Raw genomic sequence first — 20,428 nt, 5'->3', positions numbered from 1 at the left:
TCTGGTAGTGACTCAGAGTGGAAGGTCCTACCTGACTTGGGTCACAATACCCACCTGAGACCTGTTTAACAGCCCTAGCTTGAATCTCTGAAAGCTTCTTTCATTGTGAGTGGTCTCATATGGTACATGGTAAGGACGTACCAGGTACACGTTGCATGTTGTGTAGGAAGGAACTGCAAATGCTGGTTTAAACCGGAGATGGACACAAAATGCTGGAGCAACTCAGCGGGTCAGGCAGCATCTCTGGAGAGAAGGAATGGGTGATGTCTGAAGAAGAGTCTCGACCCAAAACGTCACCTGACCCTTCTCTCCAAAGATGCTGCCTGTCCCACATGTTGCATATTGTTCTACACCACATTCCAGTGTCTGTGTTTGGTGTAGTTTAGTTAAGAGATACAGCGCGGAAACAGACCCTTTGTTCCATCGAGTCCACGATAACCGGTGATTCCCGCACGTTAACACTATCCTACACATACTAGGGACAATTTATACACACACCAAGCCAATTAACCCACAAACCTGTACGTCTTGGAGTGTGGGAGGAAACCGAAGATCTCGGAGAAAACCCACGCAGGTCACGGTGAGAACGTACAAACTCCGTTCAGACAGCACCCGTAGTCGGGATCGAACCTGGGTCTCCGGCGCTGCAGGCGCTGTAAGGCAGCAACTCTACCGCAGCGCCACCGCGCCACCCTTCAACATGTCAGACCTACGGAGGACTCAAAAAGATGCAGCCTTTCTGCAGAACGTGATTTTCAGTGACCTTCCGCTTTATTATCGTAATTGATTGTGCAGCTTGTAAAACCCTGCTCACATCTCAGTTTGTTGATCCTCCTCATATTTCAGATGTCATTAATCTCTTCATGTTTACACCTCTCCTGATGTGTCTTCTGTTATCTGCCTTCCTTCACCACCCACTCACCAGCATTTCATGCCTTTCAGTCCCTTCCAGATCCCACACTCCCTTAAACCGCTCCTCTTAGCGCAAGCATTTTATTTCTTAAATTTAATTTACAGGCGACCCTAACTGATGGTGGGAATTGTATTCCCAGAAAATTCCATTCTGCATTCCTAGAAAATGTATTTAAGAGAGAATTAGATAGAGCTCTTAGGGCTATCGGAATCAAGGGATATGGGGAGAAAGCAGGAACGGGGTACTAATTTTGGTTGGTTAGCCATGATCATATTGAATGGCAGTGCTGGCTCAAAGGGCCGAAAGGCCTAATCCTGCACATAGTTTCTATGTTTCTATGTTTCTAAAACAGTGTATCATGATTTTCTTTCATGCTCAAATTTTGTGTTGGCTTTCTGTATTTTTCTCACATTCTGTAAGTGTGAATTTCATTCAGTATCTCGAAATTTTGGGTCAAAACTTAGGATTTCCATAAGGATGAATTTCTATAACCTGAAGGACTCTGACATGGGAGTTGCCTGTATTATTGATATGATGTTTGCATATTCCAATCTTCCTGGCCAAAAATCTGAGGCTAGGTTTTATTGATATCTCCACAGAAATGACTGCAAATAATATTACCATGAGACTATACAGAAATTAAATGCCAGTGTTATTCTAATCTTGGTGCAGCAAAATATTGACACTCTACTTGATCTTTTTGGTTTAGAAGTGAATGGGGCCAGCTTTGGAGGGTGGGGTAAGAACCTGTATTCCACTAATTTCATCTGGTGTTCCTCACACACGGTCTGGAGAATCCAAGGATGAAATCACGTTTTGGTTTAGTTTAGAGGTTCAGCAAGGAAACAAGCCCTTCGACCCACTAAATCTGACCAGCGATCACCCTGTACACCAACACTATCCTACACACACTAGGGACAATTTACATTTTTTTTTACCAAGCCAATTAACCTAAAAACCTGTACGTCTTTGGAGTGTGGGAGGAATCCGGTGCACCCGCAGAAAACCCATGCGGTCATGGTGAGAAGTACAAACTCTGTAGTGGTCAGGATCGAACCCGGGTCTCTTGTACTGTAAAGCAGCAACTCTACCGCTGCGCCACCGTGCCGCCCCAATCTTGGGATATCCCAAGGATATTGACAAGTCAAAATAGCAAGATATTGAAACAGACAATTTAGTTCAGTCATTCTGTTGAATACCTAAAGGTCCCCGCCCAATCAGCACTGATTGAATCACACATAATGAAAGCCTGTGTGCATTAGTGTGCAAAAATACGGCAGAGGTTTGGAAGTAAATCTTCTGCATTATAATTCATCCGTTTATTAATTCTGCGAGTAATTAATGTTTATTGCGAGTGGGGGGAAAAAAGAATTGGCAGGCTTAAAGGGACAGCAAAGAATAAAATGTTATTTTTCCCTAAATCCCATCAGATAGAATTAATTAAAGCTGTGGACTGTGTGGAAATTCAAAAGTGTTCTTTGGGAAAAATGGTCTTCTCATTGTGTGATGACATGCATTCTCCCCAGAGACCAGGGCCATAGTGACTGCTGTGAAGAGACGGAGACCCTGTTATTGTAGTGCACAGACTCTCTCATAATGTAATCAACCCCCCCCCCCTCAGTGTTGCCATTCTTTGGTCATCTCACTTAGTGTGTTGTAGAAAGGGAGTCAGAAATGTACTTTTAAACTCGAGCTGGGCAGGAACTTGAGTGGAATTTTAATTCGGCACTGCTATTTGACAACTGGAGCCCTCTGCGACGCATGTGTGACCAGTCGCTGGCTGGGATTTTCATGGACCCAGTCACCATTGAGTCAAATTCGATCTGACAAGACCTCGGCATCTCTGGGAAGCGCAGCTTTTTGCAGAAAGCAGCAACCGCACAGCTCAATCACTGTTGCCGTGAGAGTTAAAGGTGAAAAGGGAAACAAAGAGACAGCGGGAAGAGTTGTCTCTGAATTTGTCTTTGTGTCTAGAATGAAGCCGGCCCTGGAAACCACGACCCCTGAGGACAACCGTGAACTAAGCCAAGAAAGCAAAGGTATTGTGCTGTAAACTCAGCTCTGCAACGCCTTGGTCTTGTACGCTGTTATCCGCTGCCCTGAGTGTTACTGCTGCCATTACTGTTACTATTGCAGTTTTTCTCCCCGGAGATTAAATCAATAATCTAAATGCCATTTAATTATGTTTGGCTCGAAATGTTTGCAATGCCATTCTTGCAATGCCACGGGCACATTTGTCGACTGTTGTGGTTGATATTGAGTCGAGTTTCAGGAGTGTCCTGGTGTTGTAGGTGATGAATGTGAGAGAATTCAATGCTTCACCAATCTCAGTAAATCTAGTCCAGTCGTGCGTCTCTTACCAGAAGCTAGCGTTGGTGATATAATGTATTAGAGGACAGTAAGAGGATTCATCTCTCTGACTAAGTCTTTACTAAATGGAGATTGTCAGCACAGTGTTCATCATCATCAAAGTTCACATTTGAGAAGACAATCTGCTTTAATTTAATGCAGTATAAAACGTCACTCATTCCTTGGAGGATTTAAAATCGGTTATACTCTTGGGCTGGGCGCATGCTAATGTATGAATATGCTCTCTAATTGCAAGATGTACTGAAAATAACTCTCCAGCAGTTCGGGCTGACACAGCTTACTTAAAGGCATAAGATTTCCTTGCCGTTTTCTCCCCATCTTCTTTGAATTCAAGATTTCCATAATTAAATCAATTATGGTCGGTACAAATGAAAAAAAGCCCCTTGCCTAGTGAATTATACAGGATCTTGTTAAGGTTGTGCTACCCAGTAGAACTGTGGCTTTGCACAAATAGATCATGATTACAATCTTTCACAGGGATATCTGTGTGAATTTGAGCAGTGAACATTATGATTAAATGTCGCGGTGGTGTTGGCTTTGCTTTAGATTCTGTGACAGATGGGAAAGGCTTTGTGTTCATTTCACTCAGACGTGTGTCGATTGAAAGGGATTGCTATCGTCTGCTTCGAATGTTGCTATTTTTTTATTGCTGAAGTTGTCTTTAGCTGGTGATTTTTTGTGCTTTGAAACGAAGTGTGGAATTTTCGAGATGAAAGGGGGCAGAATCCATTGGAGTTGTCGATGGTACAGCAACGCTTCACTAACAGTCTTCCTCCATTTTGTACCTGGAGCTGAACACCATTTACACCAGCCATGCCATGGTTGATACTAGAGTCATACAGTGTGGAAACAGGCACTTCAGCCCAACTAGCCCACACCGGCCAACATGTCCCAGCTACACTGGTCCAGCCAGTCTGTGTTTGGTCTTCTTCTTCTTGCGTATGGCATGCACAGCCTAAAGTTGTGGGACAACTTGGTCTATTTGATCTTATTTGATTGTGCACGCCGGGTTGATTGCATTTGTCGAAACAGGGCGGACCACGTGAAGGTTGCAATCTCCCACCCCCTGCGTTTGGTCCATATCCCTCCAAACTTGTCCTATCCATCTACCCGTCCAACTGTTTGTTAAACGTTGGGATAGTCCCAGCCTCAACTACCTCTTCTGGCAGCTTGTTCCATACACCCACCACCCTTTGTATGAAAGGGTGTAGTAGAGGTCGGACTTTTCATGCGTGCCCGAATTGGATTGAATGTAACCATTTCTTAGTTTTGAATGACCTGTTCTCCTTTGCTGGCCCTTTAGGGATTTCTCTCATTTGCCACTTCTGGGAAGCATTTATCTGAGATGGGAAAATCCACTGAGATGGCTCGGGATATTGTGGACCACAAACTACAAACTTCACGGTGCATCTATGGCGGAGCAAAAAGCAGCTCCCAATAGCAGCAACACAGATGTTTAATAATTGAATTCTAGTCTCGTCCATTTGCATGGATGGTTATTATAGTCATTGAGCCCTTGGGGAACTTTGAGGTTTCCATATGCTATCGAGAGGAATGTATGCAAGTGCTCAGCCCAAGACTGAGTATATCTAAACCTGGGACTACAATGCTATAGAATGGTTACATTTAATGTCAGAATCATTATCTCCTGGATCGTATACTCAAAGATTCCCACTGTACCTCGGTACACGTGACAATAAACTAAGATGGACACAAAATGCTGGAGAAACACAGCGGGACAGGCAGCATCTCTGGAGAGAAGGAATGGGTGACGTTTCGGGTCGAGACCCTGCTTCAGACTGATGTCAGGGAGGGGGCGGTATAGAGATAAAATGTAGTCGGAGACCGTAAGACTGGTAGAACTGGGAAGGAGGAGGGGGTGGAGACAGAGGGAAAACAAGGGCTGCATGAAGTTAGGGTAGTCAGTGTTCAAATGTTAGACAATAAACTAAACTGAACTGCACCAAGCAATGAGAATGAGCATATCATATGCCTTCTTTACCAGTCTGTCGACTTGTGTTACCAATTTCTGGGAGTTATTGACCTCAAGATCCTGCTGCACATCTATGCCATTATGGGTAGGAAGGAACTGCAGATGCTGGCTTATACTGAAACAAAATGCTGCAGTAATTCAGCGAGTCAGGCAGCATCTCTGGATAGAAGGAATGGGAGCCGTTTCAGGTTGAGACCCTGCTTCAGTCTTCAGAGATGCTGCCTGTCTCGCTAAGTTACTCTAGCATTTTGTGTCTATATTTAATGCTGTGATGGGTCTTGCCATTAGTTGTATACAGTAGATGCCTCTTACATTCGAACTGACACTTGCTCAGATTAAACTCCAGCTGCCGTTTCTCCGCCCATTTCTATAGCTGATCTATATCTTGCTGTATACTTTGACAGCCCGCGACCCCAGTAATCTTTGTATCGTCTACAAACTTACCAACCAATCCATCTACGTTTACATCCAAGTCATTTATATATCACAAACAACAGAAGTCCCAGCACAAATCCCTCACAGACCTCCAGCATGAATATAGTCCTTCCACCACAACCCTCTGTCTTTTATCAGTAAGCCAGTTCTGAATCGGTACGACCAAGTTCCTGTTAACCCTGTGCATCTTAGTCTCCTGAATCGGACTACTTGATCAAATGTCTTCATGCAGAATAACATCCACTGCCCCGCCCTCATCGATCAGCTTTGTCACCTCCTCAAAAACCCAATCAAGTCATTAGACTAATAAAGAAAATTGAAGCCGTGTTTACGGGCCATGCTGATAGCTTCTGCACGCAATTTCTGACCATTAGTTTAGTTTAATTTATTTTTTGCGTGTTTTGTTGCATGCTATCCAGTCAGCGAAATTACAATACAACTATACATGATTACAATCAGGACATCCACAGTGTACAGATACAGGATGAAGGGCACAACGTTTAGTGCAAGATAAAGTCCACTTAAATATAGTTGAAGGTCTCCAATGAAATAGATGGGAGTTCAGGACCACACTCTAGCTGGTGACAAGAAGGTGCAATTGTCTGATAATAGCTGTGACGAAACTGTCCCTGAATCTGGAGGTACACGTTTTTAAACTGTACCACTCGCCGGATGGGAGAGGGGAGAAGGAAGAGTGACCGAGGTGAGACTGGTCCTTGATTATGCGGGTGGCCTTATACGTAGGCAGCATGAAGTGTAGATGGAGTTTTAGTTTAGTTTAGAGATACAGCACGGAAACTGGCGCTTCAGCCCATGGTGTTCGCACCGACCAGTGGTCCCCGTACATTACCGCTATCCTACACACACTAGGGACATGTTTTTTACTCGTACACCAAGCCAATTAACCCACAAACCTGTATGTCTTTGGGTGTGGGAGGAAACGGAAGATCTCAGAGAAAACCCAAGTGGTCACGGGGAGAATGTACAAACTCCGTGCAGACAGCACCCACAGTCGGGGTTGAACCCGGATCTCCGACGCTGCATTCACTGTAAGGCAGCAACTCTACCGCTGGGAGGGAGGTTAGTTTGCATGATGGTCTGGGCTATGCCCACAACTCTGTACATTTTCACGGTCTTGGATGCAGCTGTCCCCAAACCATGCTGTGATGTTTCCCGACAAAATGTCTTGTACAGCGCATCTGTAGAGGTTGTTGAGGCTTGTTGGCGATCTTCCTGAGCCCTCTAAGGAAGTAGAGGCACTGGTGTGCTTTCTTGGCCATTGCTTCAATGTGGTTGGTCCAGGACAAGTTGTTGCCGGTATTTATTCCTAAGAACTTGAAGCTTTCGATCATCTCTACTTCAGCGCCATCAATGTATCTCTTGGCTTCCTGAAGTTGATCACGATCTCCTTTGCCTTGCTGACGTTGAGGGGGCATCAAGTTACGAGGTTCTCAACCTCCTTCATGGACTCCATCTTGTTATTATTTGCTATATGGCCCACTACGATGGTATCATCCGTGAATTTGTAAATTGATTTGGATTTGTACTTGTCTGCACATCCATGAGTGTATAAGGAGTGTAGAAGAAAGCTGAGGACACATCCTTGTGGAGCACCAGTGGTGAGGATTATCGTAGAGGATGATTTGTCCCCTATCCTCACTGATTGGGGTCTGTTGGTCAGGAAGTCGAGGATCCAGTTGCAGAGATCAGTGTTGATCCCAAGTTCCACAGGTTAGGAGATGATCTTGGATGTGATAATGGTTTTGAAAATAGAGCTGTTGTCAATGAATAGGAGTCTAGCAGGTAGATGGCATCAGCCATGGACCTGTTGTGGTGGTAAGCAAACTGTAGAAGGTCAAGGGTGCTTGATAGACTGCATTTGATGTGTTCTATAACCAGCCTCTCAAAGTACTTTACAATGGTGGATGTCAGGGCCACTGGACAGTAGTCATGATGGCATGAGATCTTGTTTCTTCGGCACTGGTCTGATGGTGGTCTTCTTGAAGCAGGTGGATATCTCAGAAGGGAAAGGGGGAGGGATGAAAGATGTCAGCGAATACTCCCGGTAGCTGGTCCGCGCAGTTCCTAAGGACGCGGCCATGAACTCCGTCTGGGACAGTTGCTTTCCGTGGGTTCACCCTCAGAAAGACTGATCTAACTTCTGCAACAGTGTCCCTGGGAAAAGGCACACTTGAGTCTGCAGATAGACACAAATTGCTGGAGTAACTCAGCGGGGCAGGCAGCATCTCTGGAAAGAAGGAATGGGTGACGTTTCGGGTCGAGACCCTTCTTCAGACTTGTTTGATGACACTGTCTCTTTGGGCCCGTGTCAGAAATGATCCTGTTCTTTTGAAGCAATAGTGCTGGCAATTTTATCTTGAACTCCATATTTTCTGGAGAAATGGGTGACATTTCAAGTTGAGACCCTTCTTCAGTACTGATTAGTTTCACTGTCCTCCTGGTTAATTTAATTGGTTGCGTGCCTCGTTGTCACCTTCCCCTCAACCAAAAATTAACCATTCTACATTTCCTTATCAGCATCTGCTTTGATCTGTCATTTTCACACCTTACCCTTCCATATCTCTGTGTCTCTGTCTCCCCTGACTTTCAGTCTGAAGAAGGGTCTCGACCCGAAACGTCACCCATTCCTTCTCTCCAGAGATGCTGCCTGTCCCGCTAAGTTACTCCAGCATTTTGTGTCCATCTGCAGTTCCTCCCGACATAATTAACTGCAGAGTTCAGCCCCAAAGTCAAGTGGTCTTTAAAGCTAGTTTTAGAGGCTACTAACAGCATTATGATTTGTGGCATTCCACTCGCACTAAACTGCACAACCATGCAATAAGAATGAAAATTAGAAGCTGTGAGGTTGGGCTTCTCAAGCTGGAGAGGTTTTACTGGTAATATTATTGTATCATGCCAGAAAAAGTATATTTGTGCTGGATTCTTCAAAGAAAGTAAGTGGTACCCATTTGCTTATTTGAAGAGGAGAACGTTGAATCATTTGGGCTCATTGGGATTATGGTATGAATGTAAATATAGGTCAGGGTCGTTGTGGTCGTTTACATTCCCTCAAGTTTCCAAAACATTCCCTTGTGATTATTTCTACCACTTTTACAAACCATGAGCTCTAGATGGTAGCCAATATATATATATATGTAACAAAGTTTCTCTTCTTGTAAGCTTTGCCTAAAAACTGTGAATTCCACTGGTATGTATGTACACCCTTGACTTAATAGCCCTGTCCCACGGTACGAGTTCATTCCAAGAGCTCTCCCGAGTTTAAAAAAAATCAAACTCGTGGTAAGCACGGAGAATGAACGTAGCGGGTACGTCGGAGCTCGGGGACGTCTCTTAGCGGCTCGTAACGCTAACGGTAGTTACTCGGGAAGACTCGCTAACGGCAGATAAGCACGGGTAGACTCGTGAAGATTTTTCAACATGATGAAAAATGTCCACGAGAGCCCCGAGTACCGACGGCCATTACCGTAAATCACCGAGTTTGAATCAGGGCAAACTCGGGAGAGTTCTTGGAATGAACTCGTACCGTGGGACAGGGCTTTAAGTGTTTGGAATAACCACTCCCCAGACACACATGTGTAGGAAAGAACTGCAGATGTTGGTTTAAACCGAAGATAGATACAAAAAGCTGGAGTAATTCAGCGGGACAGGCAGCATCTCTGGAGAAAAGGAATGGATGACGTTTCGGGTCTGACGAAGGGTCTCAAAATTAGAAATTTTGCTCGTTGGTCAACGAAGTTGTTCCCTTAGATCTAGTTATGAAACAGTTCACCGGCGCTACTGCACGGTGGCTCAGCAGTAGAGTTGCCGCCTTACAGCGCTTTCTGCGCAGGAGACCCGGGTCCGATCCTGACCACGGGTGCTGTCTGTACGGAGTTTGCGCATTCTCCCCATGGCCTGCGTGGATTTTCACAGGGTGCTCCGGTTTCCTCCCACACTCCAAAGACGTACAGGTTTGCACGTTAATTGGCTTTCAATAAATATAAATTGTCCCTAGCGTGTGTAGGATAGTGTTAATGTGCGGGGATCGCTGGCCGGTACGGACTCGGTGGGCTGAAGGGCCTGTTTCCGCACTCTATCTCTAAACTAAACTAAATGAATTATGTAAAGACTTTACCTAACCCTAGGCGCTCAAGGTGGACTCTTCATCTGAAAGGAGGGTGCTTCAGAAAGTCGGACCTATTTGAAAAGAGTGCTGCATCCCAACACAATGATAATTTTGTGGTCACAAAAGCAGATGGCTTGCAGGAATGAGTGTTTGCAGACAGGAATTCATAAGGATCAAGTAGCCATGGGCAGACTGAATGATTTAATAATGTTTTTCCTTTAAAACAGAAATCATGTGGTAAACACCCACTCCACCACAAAGAAAGGGTTACCATTTCTGTGTGAGCTGAAGAGGTTGAGTCAGATGACTTTCGTATGTAAGAAATGTGAATCTATTTAAAGGTTCAGTTTGCATCAGCCTTTCTTTGAAATCCCACGGACCAAATAGAATTTGAAACTGAATAAAATCATCTCCTCGTCCTTCTCGATAGCTGGAGGTCCCTTCACACATGTATTAATTCCAGCTTTGACTCAAACAAAATTCAACGTTGAAGGGGAGAGAATGATCAATTTTTCAGTGCAGTTTCAACTCGTTGTATATTTTACAGAAGATCTGGTTTCAATTTACATTTATGGTTTTTTTTGCTTTTCATCTTTTAATGAATTCCAGCATTGGCTCGGATTCTAGGTCCAATTTCCCTTGTCGGGTTTAAAGGGACCAATGACTCTTGAGATTTGGACTGGACTCGTGTGAGCTCGATGCACCTCCAGGCTTGCCAGTGAAATTTAATGGGGCATTCGGAGTGAGTGTTGAATGTTACTGCCTTCTCGCGAGGCGTGTCCAGAGCTATAATCAAATTGTGGGACAGCGAAGTTGCCTCTTGTCCAATCTTTCTCAGAAGTTAGTTTAGTTTAGTGTAGAATTCAGCGCGGAAACAGGGTCTGAGTCCACTGAGTCCGCTCCGACCAGCGATCCCCGCACATTAACACTATAACATACGAGGGACAATTTACCCTTATACCAAGTATACAAACCCAAGCCGATTAACCTACAAACCTGCATGTCTTTGGAGTGTGGGAGGCAACCGAAGATCTCGGAGAAAACCCACGCAGGTCACGGGGAGAACGTGCAAACTCCGTACAGACAGCACCCATAGTCAGAATCGAGCCAGAGTCACTGGCGCTGCAATCGCTGTAAGGCAGCATCTCTACCGCTGCGCCACCGTGCTGCCCTGAGTTCCCTGTTAAATATATCTCCTCTGGCATTAAGCTATGCCCTCTAGTTTTAGAATCCATTAGCTGGGATAAAAGACTGTCAGTATTCAGGAGGGAACTGCAGATGCTGGTTTACACTGAAGATAGACACAAAATGCTGGAATTTCTCAGCGGGTCAGGCAGCATCTCTGGAGAGAAGGAATGGGTGACGTTCCGGCTCGAGACCCTTCTTCAGAACACTGTCATTGGTCACTTCATCCATGCCCCTCATGAACGTACACATCTTAATAAGGTCACCCCTCAGCTCCCTATACTCCAAAGGAAAAGTCCAAGTCTATCCAACCTCTCCCTATAACTCAAGCCTACAAGCCCAGAAAACATCCAGCTCAATCACTTCTGAACTCTTTCCAATTTAAAGACATCCTTCCTATAGCTGCGCGACCAGACCTGTATACAGTACTCCAAGTGTGGTCTCACACACGACTTGTAACAGGTTTTGTACTCAATAAGTCGGAAGGAACTGCAGATGCTGGTTTAAACCGAAGATAAATGCAAAAAGCTGGAGTAACTCAGTGGATCAAATGGGTAATGGGTCCATAGGGAAATTCATCTCTACAGTAATTGAGTGAAGGATTGATGTACTTGGAGCCCTCCAGCCCATGTACATTTGTGTCCTTGCTCATCCAGATCTGGCTCATTGCCTGACAGAGGATTGTAGTGATCATCAAGGGATTTCTTTGACCACCTTTGCCCTCATGCATGAGACTTCATGGAGTTTGGATTTGATGTTCAGAGCTCCGAGAGTATTTCTACACACTTTAACCCACCCCATGCTACACCTAATGTCTACTACAGTGTCACCATGATTGTATGTCTGCTCCGATGGCAGGATAGTAAACTGGGTCATGGGTGCTCGCTGAGAGATGATTCTGTAAGATAGACACAAAAAGCTGGAGTAACTCAGCGGGTCAGACAGCATCTCTGGAGAGAATGAATAGGTGACGTTTCGGGTCGAGACCCTTCTTGAGATTCTGTGAGTATGGTTGTACAGTATTGTTGCTTGATCAGTCCGTTGGCCAACTCTCTTAACATGGCATGGGCCTCCAAACGTTAGTGCAGAAGCATTTGCAAGTTTAACTAGTTGTGTTAATGATTTGTTTGAATCCAGTGCCTCAGTTAATACCATGTAAACGCTCTGTTTGGGATTACACTTTCTCATGCTAGTTTGACAAGCCGTTTCAAAGGGCAATTAAGATCATGGGAAATGTGCCCTTAGTAAGTTTATGGGGAACATGGGAAGCAAAGCCCAGTGACCCAGATACCAAACCATCAGGATTTCCGAATAATAAGATTATCGGTGATTTATAGTGTTTACAGTTTGAGTGCTTGTTATATCTGTGTCTGTGAACTCTGCTGATAAGGAATGGGTGGCGGTTCGGGTCGAGACCGTCTTGAGAAGGGTCTCGTCCAAAATCCTCAGCCATCACTTCTCTCCAGAGATGCTGCCTGTCCCGCAGAGTTACTCCAGCATTTTGTGTCTATCTTCTGAGTCTTTAATTTCTGCATATCGCATTGAGGTTGAATTTTGCATCCACTTTTTAAATTCCCTTCAATATGTTTTATAATTTAATCAACCCTGGAAAATGTTTTTGATATTGACAGGTGGTAATTTATTTAGTAATTCTGACTTGCCTAAAATATTTCTGCATTCTACTTGCAGACACCTTTGTGGCTGTTATTTTTTTAAACCATCAGCTCTGCAGAAGGACAGCAAATGTTTTGTAGTCGAGTTCTGTGCTCCTTTTAGTGCAGCAGGGTGGCACAGTGGTAGAGTTGTTGCCGTTACAGCACTTTCTGTGCCAGAGACCCGGGTTCAATCCTGCCAATGGATGCTGTCTGTACGGAGTTTGTACGTTCTCAACGTGACTGCGTAGATTTTCTCCGAGATCGTCGGTTTTCTCCCAAACTCCAAAGACATACTGTACAGGTTTGTAGGTTAATTGGCTTGGTATAATTGTAAATTGTCCATAGTGTGTGTAGGATAGCGTTAATTACTGATCATTCTTTATTATTCTGGATTTTAATTCATGTATTGTGTTTTTTTAATATATAATTCATGATGCTTTTATAAGTGATACACCAAGATTTTATATGTATGTTATGATGTTTTTATATGCAATGTACATAAAAATGTAATGTTGTCCCTTGTCTGGACCTTGAGTCTGAAGTTTATTATTATTATTATTAATGTGCGAGGATCGCTGGTCGGCATGGACTCGATTGGTCAAAGGGCCTGTTTCTGCGCTATCTCTAAACTAAACTAAACTTTATATTTTTCTTGCAAGAACACTGGTTTACCCAATAGATTTGTTCTGAGAGAAGCTTTGAAGGAGGACAGTGGTGTAGAAGTGTTGAAAGATATGTGGTACAATGGTAGTGCTCTTACAGAAATGAGATGCAAAATGAAATGCTTGTGGTGTCGAGGCAAGTAGACTGTTGCGTGGTTTCAATGATGTCAAATGCTGTGCAGTTCTCATATTAATATCACGTGTGGAAAATTGATTTTTCTATAAAGAACCTGTGGTAACACAACTGAAACTAGTCTTTACAGTGGGCCAAATGTGCTTCAGCCTTATTCAAAGGTCCCAATTTACATGCACCACTGCTTCCAAGTCCAAGGCACCCCTCTTCTTCCAGGAAGGTCCTTTGGATGTCGAGAAGCTGGGATTGTTCCTATACCAAAAATTGCCAGCAAAATTGCAGCAAAATGTGGACGCAGCCCAGCCCATCACACAAACCCACCTCCCTTCCATTGACTCCATTTATATCGCACGCTGCCTCGGCAAGGCCAGCAGCCTAATCAAGGATGAGTCGCACCCTGGCCACTCCCTCTTCTCCCCTCTCCAATCAGGCAAAATGTATAGAAGTGTGAAAACGTACACCTCCAGATTCAGGGACAGTTTCTTCCCAGCTGTCATCAGGCAACTGAATCATCCTACCCCAACCAGAGAGCAGTGCCGAACTACTATCTACCTCATTGGTGACTCTCAGACAATCCTTCATTGGTCTTTGCTGGCTTTACCTTGCACTAAACGTTATTCCCTTATGTATCTATACACTGTAAATAGGTCGATTGTAATCATGTATTGTCTTTCCGCTGACTGGATAGCACGCTAAACAAACGCTTTTCACTGGACCTCAGTACACGTGACAATACACTAAACTGAACTTAACTTCTCAGGTGTAGGAAGGAACTGCAGACGCTGGTTTAAGCTGAAGATAGACACAAAAGCTGGAGTAACTCAACGGGTCAGGCAGCATCTTTGGAGAGAAGTAATGGATGACGTTTTGGGTCTGAAGAAAAGTCACCAATTCCTTCTCTCCAGAGATGCTGCCTGTCCCGCTGAGTTACTCCAGCATTTTGTGTTTAACTTTACATGTCCTTGTCCACACAGCCACTTTCCCCCATCATCGCCTGAGCCTAAAATGCACTCCCTCCCAATGTGTCTTCTTGACACATTGTTCCCACCCTCTTAATGTTACAATGTACCACTCCTCTACCTTTCACAATCCTCTGCCCATGTCCCAGTTTCCGTTCCCCAAACTGTTGACTGATCCACCATAATCCAATCCCTAATTCTCAGCAAAAATGGCAGATAGTGGAGAAACCATTTTTTCTGCAGTTATCATTCCAAGATATCTCCATCTCAAAGAGTAACCACATCAGGTTGTGGAGGTCAAGTCAATGGATGTTTTTAAGACAGAGATAGATAGATAGATTCTTGTAGGTGTCAGAGGTTATGGGGAGAAGGCAGGAGAATTGGATTAGGTGGGAGAGATCGATCAGCCATAATTGGAGACATGATGGGCCAAATGGCCAAATTTTGCTCCTGTCACATGACCTTATGACAACTTGTTTCATTTGTTTTAACAGTATTTCTTATTTACATATAAATCAATTTAGCAATGCCTAGTTTTGGATCCTCTTGTTCAATTTGGAATGTTTATAAATGTTTCAATTATCCAATGAAGCAACAACTTTAAAGAATTACATTTTATTAGTGGAAACTTGAGTTTACATACATTAGTGTGGAAGTTTTAAATTGCACTGGATACATTATTTAAAATGTCACCGATATTTATGCATCTTAAAGTTACAAAATAGATCAAAAGGTTTCTTTGTTATCAGCACAAAAAATGCATTTCCGTTTTTTTTGTGGTAAATATAAATGTACACAATCTTCGCCTGTCCCAAATGAACACATGTACAGCTAGGTTATTGACTGCATTCTGGTGGTGAACAAAGACCTTAACCAAATATACAAGATAGCTCGTGTGTAGGAAGGAACTGCAGACGCTGTTTGAACTGAAGATAGACACATAAAACTGGGGTAAAAGGCCTGTCCCACTTTCACGACCTAATTTATGACCTCTGCCGAGTTTGCCCTTGACTCATACTCGCAGCATGGTCGTCACGAGGTCGTAAGAGGTCGTAGGAAGGTCGTGATGCTAGTCGTGGGTACTCGTGGCATCAAGTAGGTCGGGGCGATTTTTCTAGCCTGATGAAAAATGTCCACGAGTAAAAAAGGTTGTGAATTAGGTTGTGAAAGTGGGACAGGCCCTTTACTCAGCCGGTCAGGCAGCATCTCTGGAGACGTTTCAGGAATAGGTGACGTTTCGGGTCGAGACCCTCCTTCAGACTGAATTACTCCAGCTTTTTGGGTCTATCTTCTATATATGATAGCTTGTAAAGTTCCCATATTTTATTTGTATCCCTTTGCCTCCTGGATGGCAAGAGTAAAATGTTAAGGATTTATTATTTTACCAGCATGGGCAGTGTTAACAAATGCATAGAAATGAACAGTATTAGGAATAAATCCTAATCAGCCTGCCAGTCATTGTTTTGTTGTTTTATCCGCCTATTATCTTTCACAGGGATGGAAATCGGCTGAATGTTGTTCAAGTGAAGAGCATTCTTGCGGCACACATTCTCATCTCTCCCCAATGACAAAGATGCATTGGTTCCTGTAAATAGGATTCTTAGTTAACACATAAATAAACCTTTCAGATTTCAAATTAGCGGTGATTAAATCCTGCCTTCTAGTCCATACCTTCCTTCCTTCCCCCATCCCCCAAAAGGTTTAGCCTTGGTCGATTAATAGTCGCATCTGGAACTGATTATCCTGCCTGTCATATTCGAAAGCCGGTTTGTTCGACCCAGACAAGCAAGCCCTGTAAAGAAAAGCTTAGCAATGGATTGTCCCACATACACCACACACCAAAATGGCTGATTTTGTTTTTCCCTTTGTAACGATGAATACAATCTGAAATATTTGCTTTTTTAAACAGTTTTCCAAGTAATTCCCCTATTTCTTGCGTGCAGATTTTATCCACCATCTTCTGTCATACACATGAGAACAAATTGTAATTTTTCCCGTCAAGCCATAATTCACGATAATGAAAGCATTTATAGCACTTTAAACCTCTGCCACCATGCCCACTAGCGGTAGGCGTAAGATCTCCAGACAGCACAAGAAAGAGAGAAAGCCAGTAGATTAATTTAAACACTTATCTCTTTGGGTTTACATTATTGTATTCTCACTATCAGTTCTATTGGTTCTTAGCTGAAAATAATTCTCACTCATGAGATTCCTTTATTAATTACTTTGTTTAATGTCAATTTAAATACCGAGAATCATATGTTTCAGTGTCACATTGTCTTGTTTGATGTTGCTACTATGAAGTGGCTTAGGATATTTTTATTGCATTGACGTTGATATGCAGATGGAGATCCTTGGTTGTGGTGGAGTTTCTACCACAGAACTTCTCCAGGTACTATGCAAGGAAGAGGCGGTGGTCTCTGCACAGCTCGGACTGTTCATAAGCGATAGGAGCAGAATTAGGCCGTTCGGCCCATCAAGTCTACTCCCCCATTCAATCGAGGCTGATCTATCTCTCCCTCCTAACCCCATTCTCCTGCCTTCTCCCCATAACCTCGACACCCATGCAATGAATGAAAGGCCTTCTGCTCTGCCCTTCACACCCATGGCACTGAGATCTGCCTCCACTGTTTCGCAATCCTCAGGAGAACCATGGAAATCATTAAGGGCCTGTCCCACGAGCATAAGACTCCATGCGGCAAGCGCGACCTAACGTGGTCGCTTGAGCCGTACGGACTCGTGGGGCCGGTCCCACTTCGATCGCCGGAGCCGTATGGAGTTGTGCGGACCTGGTCCCGACATCGCGCGGGCTCCGAAAAACTGACCGTGTTCAAAAATTCCGCGCGGCAACGCCGCGGACTTTGCTCGAACTTCACATCACTCACTCGACCTCCGCGCGGCCCCTGCTTCAGGTTTGGTCGCGCTCGCCACATGCAGGCGCATGCTGGTGGGACTGGCCCTGTACGGGGATCACTCGACCTCCGCGCGGCCCCCACTTCAGGTTTGGTCGCGCTCGCTGCATGCAGGCGCATGCTGGTGGGACCGGCCCTGTACGGGGATCACTCGACCTCCGCGCGGTCCCCGCTTCCGGTTTGGTTGCGCTTGCCGCGTGCAGGTCGCATGCTCGTGGGACAGGCCCTATAGTTTGTCGAAAACCTGCAACCACAATCGTGTCTGTCCTAGGCCTCCTCCACTGTCAGAGTGAGGCCAAACACAAATTGGAGGAACAGCACCTCATAATTTGCTTGGGCAGCTTACAACCCAGCGGTATGAATATTGATGTTTCTAACTTCATGTAACCCTTGCATCCCCCCTCTCTCTCCATCCCTTCTGCCCTCTAGTTGTTGTACTCATGTCACTGCCGTCCTGTTGAGTCTCATTGATGTTTATGGTAAATTCTATTGTGTATTGTGTGTTATTTTTTTTAACTGTATCGCTGCTGGCAAATTCATTTCACTGCACCTTAGTTGGTGCATGTGACGAATAAATTAGACTTTGACTTTGTCTCAAACTCGTTTTCACCCAAGCCCACAGCTGACAATGGCCTGTTTGCTTTAACATTGTTACTTGTTTGCATATCTTTCATTCATCTGTTCTATATCTCTCTATAGCACCATCTATATCTTTTGTTTCCGTTTATCCCAGACTCTCAGTCTGAAGAAGGGACTTGACCCAAAACGTCACCTATTCCTTCTCTCCAGAGATGTTGTCTGACCTGCTGAGTTACTCCAGCGTTTTGTGTCTATCTTCACAACAATTGATACCTTGCTCTGAAATGTGAGCAGCGTGCTGTATGAAACACGTGCTCACTATGCAACCATCCTGCAGACCTCACATTAGGTATTGGGCAGCACGGTGGCGCAGCGTTAGAGCTACTGCCTCACAGCGCCAATGACCCAGGTTCGATCCTGACATTGGGTGCTGTCTGTACAGAGTTTGCACGTTCTCCCCATAACCTGCTTGGGTTTTCTCCGAGAACATCGGTTTCCTCCCGCTCTCTAAAGATGTGCAGGTTAGTAGGTTCATAGGCTTGGTATGAATGTAAATTGTCCCTAGTGGGTGTAGGATAGTGTAAGTGTGCAGAGATTGCTGGTCGGTGCGGACTCGATGGGCTGAAGTGCCTGTTTCTGCGCTGTATCTCTAAAACTGAATGAAACAATCTATACTAAACTAAACTCCTCCATTATCCCAATCCCCTGATTCCCACAATGTCTAAAAATCTGTCTCCCGTCTTGAAAATACTCAGCAACTGATTAGGGAATTCTCTCTGGGTAAAGAAATATTTTCCCATCTCAGTCCGGATTGTTCGGTCCCTTAGTCAGAGACTATAACCTTTGGTTCCAGACAGCCCACCCAGGAGGAAACAGTGACCTTAGCTCTACCATGCCACCATTTATCACATGGGCCAGTGTCCGAAACGTTGAGAGTCTGAGAATATCGGGCATAAAGATGAATCCAGCAGCTGTAATTGGGCAAAATAATGTTCAATATGGGATTTAACTGTTTTAAACCTTTCGACATGAGCAGTTTCTAACCTTAGCTCATTCTCTGCTGCAATTCCCTCTTTGGAAAAATGCCAGGATAATGTGGGCTATGAATTTTCTTGGTTGGTTTGTGTCAGTATTTGATTCAGTTTTTACCTCCCGGCTAAGGTAATTGTCATTATGGTAATTGTAATTGCACTATCAATAATTATGGGTTGCCATTGGCACTGGTTTCTGCAGAAGCAATTTATGGTCTATTACCACAAGGTTTGCTGGCCAGCTTCCATATTCATTTGGGTTTATAGTTTTACTTTAATCCTCTTTTTTTATTTCAGTGATGCTTACATTGACCATGTCTCAGTATGTAATGTAGTAATTGAAATGATGGAGCACAGCTCCGGGCATAGTTCTGCCATGTTTTTTTCTGAAGAAAGACACAAAATGTTGGAGTAACTCAGCAGGGCAGGCAGCATCTCTGGAGAGAAAGAGTAGGTGACGATTCGGGTCAAGACCCTTCTTCAGACTAGTTTGATGAGACTGTCTCTTTGGGCCCATGTCAGAAACGATCCTGTTCTTTTGAAGCAATAGTTCTGGCAATATTACCTTGAACTCCATATTTTCTGGAGGAATGGGTGACATTTCAGGTCGAGACCCTTCTTCAGACTCGATGTTTTTTTCGATTTAAAGTAGTGTTTCGGTCACCGTAACCCTAGTTGTGAAAGTCAACTAAGTTTTATGAATAAGTTTAGTTTATTAATAAGTTTATTGGCCAAATATGTTCACATACAAGGAATTTGCCTTGGTGCTCCGCTCGCAAGTAACAACACGACATACAGTAAACAATTAAGAATAAAACATTATAGTTTAAACATGTTAATGATAAAAAATACCAGGGCAAAAAGAGGCTACAGACTTTTGGTTATTGAGTAGAGCTACTACTCGTGGAAAAAGCTGTTTTTATGTGTGGCTGTGGTGGCTTTGACAGTCCGGAGTCGCCTTCCAGAACGAAGTGCTTCAAAGAATTTGTGGCCAGGGTGAGAGGGGTCAGAGATGATCTTACCCGCTCGCTTCCTGGCCCTTGCAGCGTATAGCATGTCAATGGGGGGGAAGGTTGCAGCCAACAACCTTCTCAGCTGATCGGACGATTCGCTGCAGCCTCCGGAAAACTTGAGTTGCGAGGTACATGAAAGAACATTGTCGAATAGCCCAGTGGAACGCTGTGCAGAAACTATCCATGTTTTTTTACCGCAGCTCAAACATGGAGAACAATGCTCAACACTCTTCTAGTTACTGAAGAGTGCTGATACCTAGTGGATTCCGCAAGGAAATAAATGATTGGGAGAGTGCTCCTTAGGGGACGGATGTAGTTGAAGAAATACTCAATTACAGTCTCATTTTAATGTGAATCTTAACGTTTACCTTCAATCAAACATTTTGTAGTTTTGAATAAAATGATTGAAGATTAAGAAAGTGCTTTGGGATGTACATGAAGCCAATATTTTAACAACTCGGT

The 20,428-nt window shown here is 44.1% G+C and overlaps 1 protein-coding gene across 4 annotated transcripts in view; it reads left to right on the top strand.

Moving 5' to 3' along the window:
* gpm6b (glycoprotein M6B) overlaps nucleotides 1–20,428 on the top strand; it is a 186,252-nt gene that overhangs the window by 96,555 nt on the left and 69,269 nt on the right. The window contains exon 3 of one of the 4 annotated variants that reach the window (XM_033033352.1): nucleotides 2,888–2,952. The exons of 2 other annotated variants lie outside the window; for them this stretch is intronic. In XM_033033352.1, coding sequence (XP_032889243.1) covers nucleotides 2,889–2,952 — 64 coding nt within the window. In that variant the 5' untranslated portion in view covers nucleotide 2,888. Of the gene's footprint in view, nucleotides 1–2,569; nucleotides 2,953–20,428 lie in introns of those variants that run through there. One more of the 4 variants, XM_033033349.1, reaches the window with a different exon arrangement.

The sequence above is a fragment of the Amblyraja radiata genome, chromosome 14, assembly GCF_010909765.2.
Source record: "Amblyraja radiata isolate CabotCenter1 chromosome 14, sAmbRad1.1.pri, whole genome shotgun sequence".
NCBI classification, from domain to species: domain Eukaryota; kingdom Metazoa; phylum Chordata; class Chondrichthyes; order Rajiformes; family Rajidae; genus Amblyraja; species Amblyraja radiata.
This window is presented reverse-complemented; position numbering and strand designations above follow the sequence as displayed.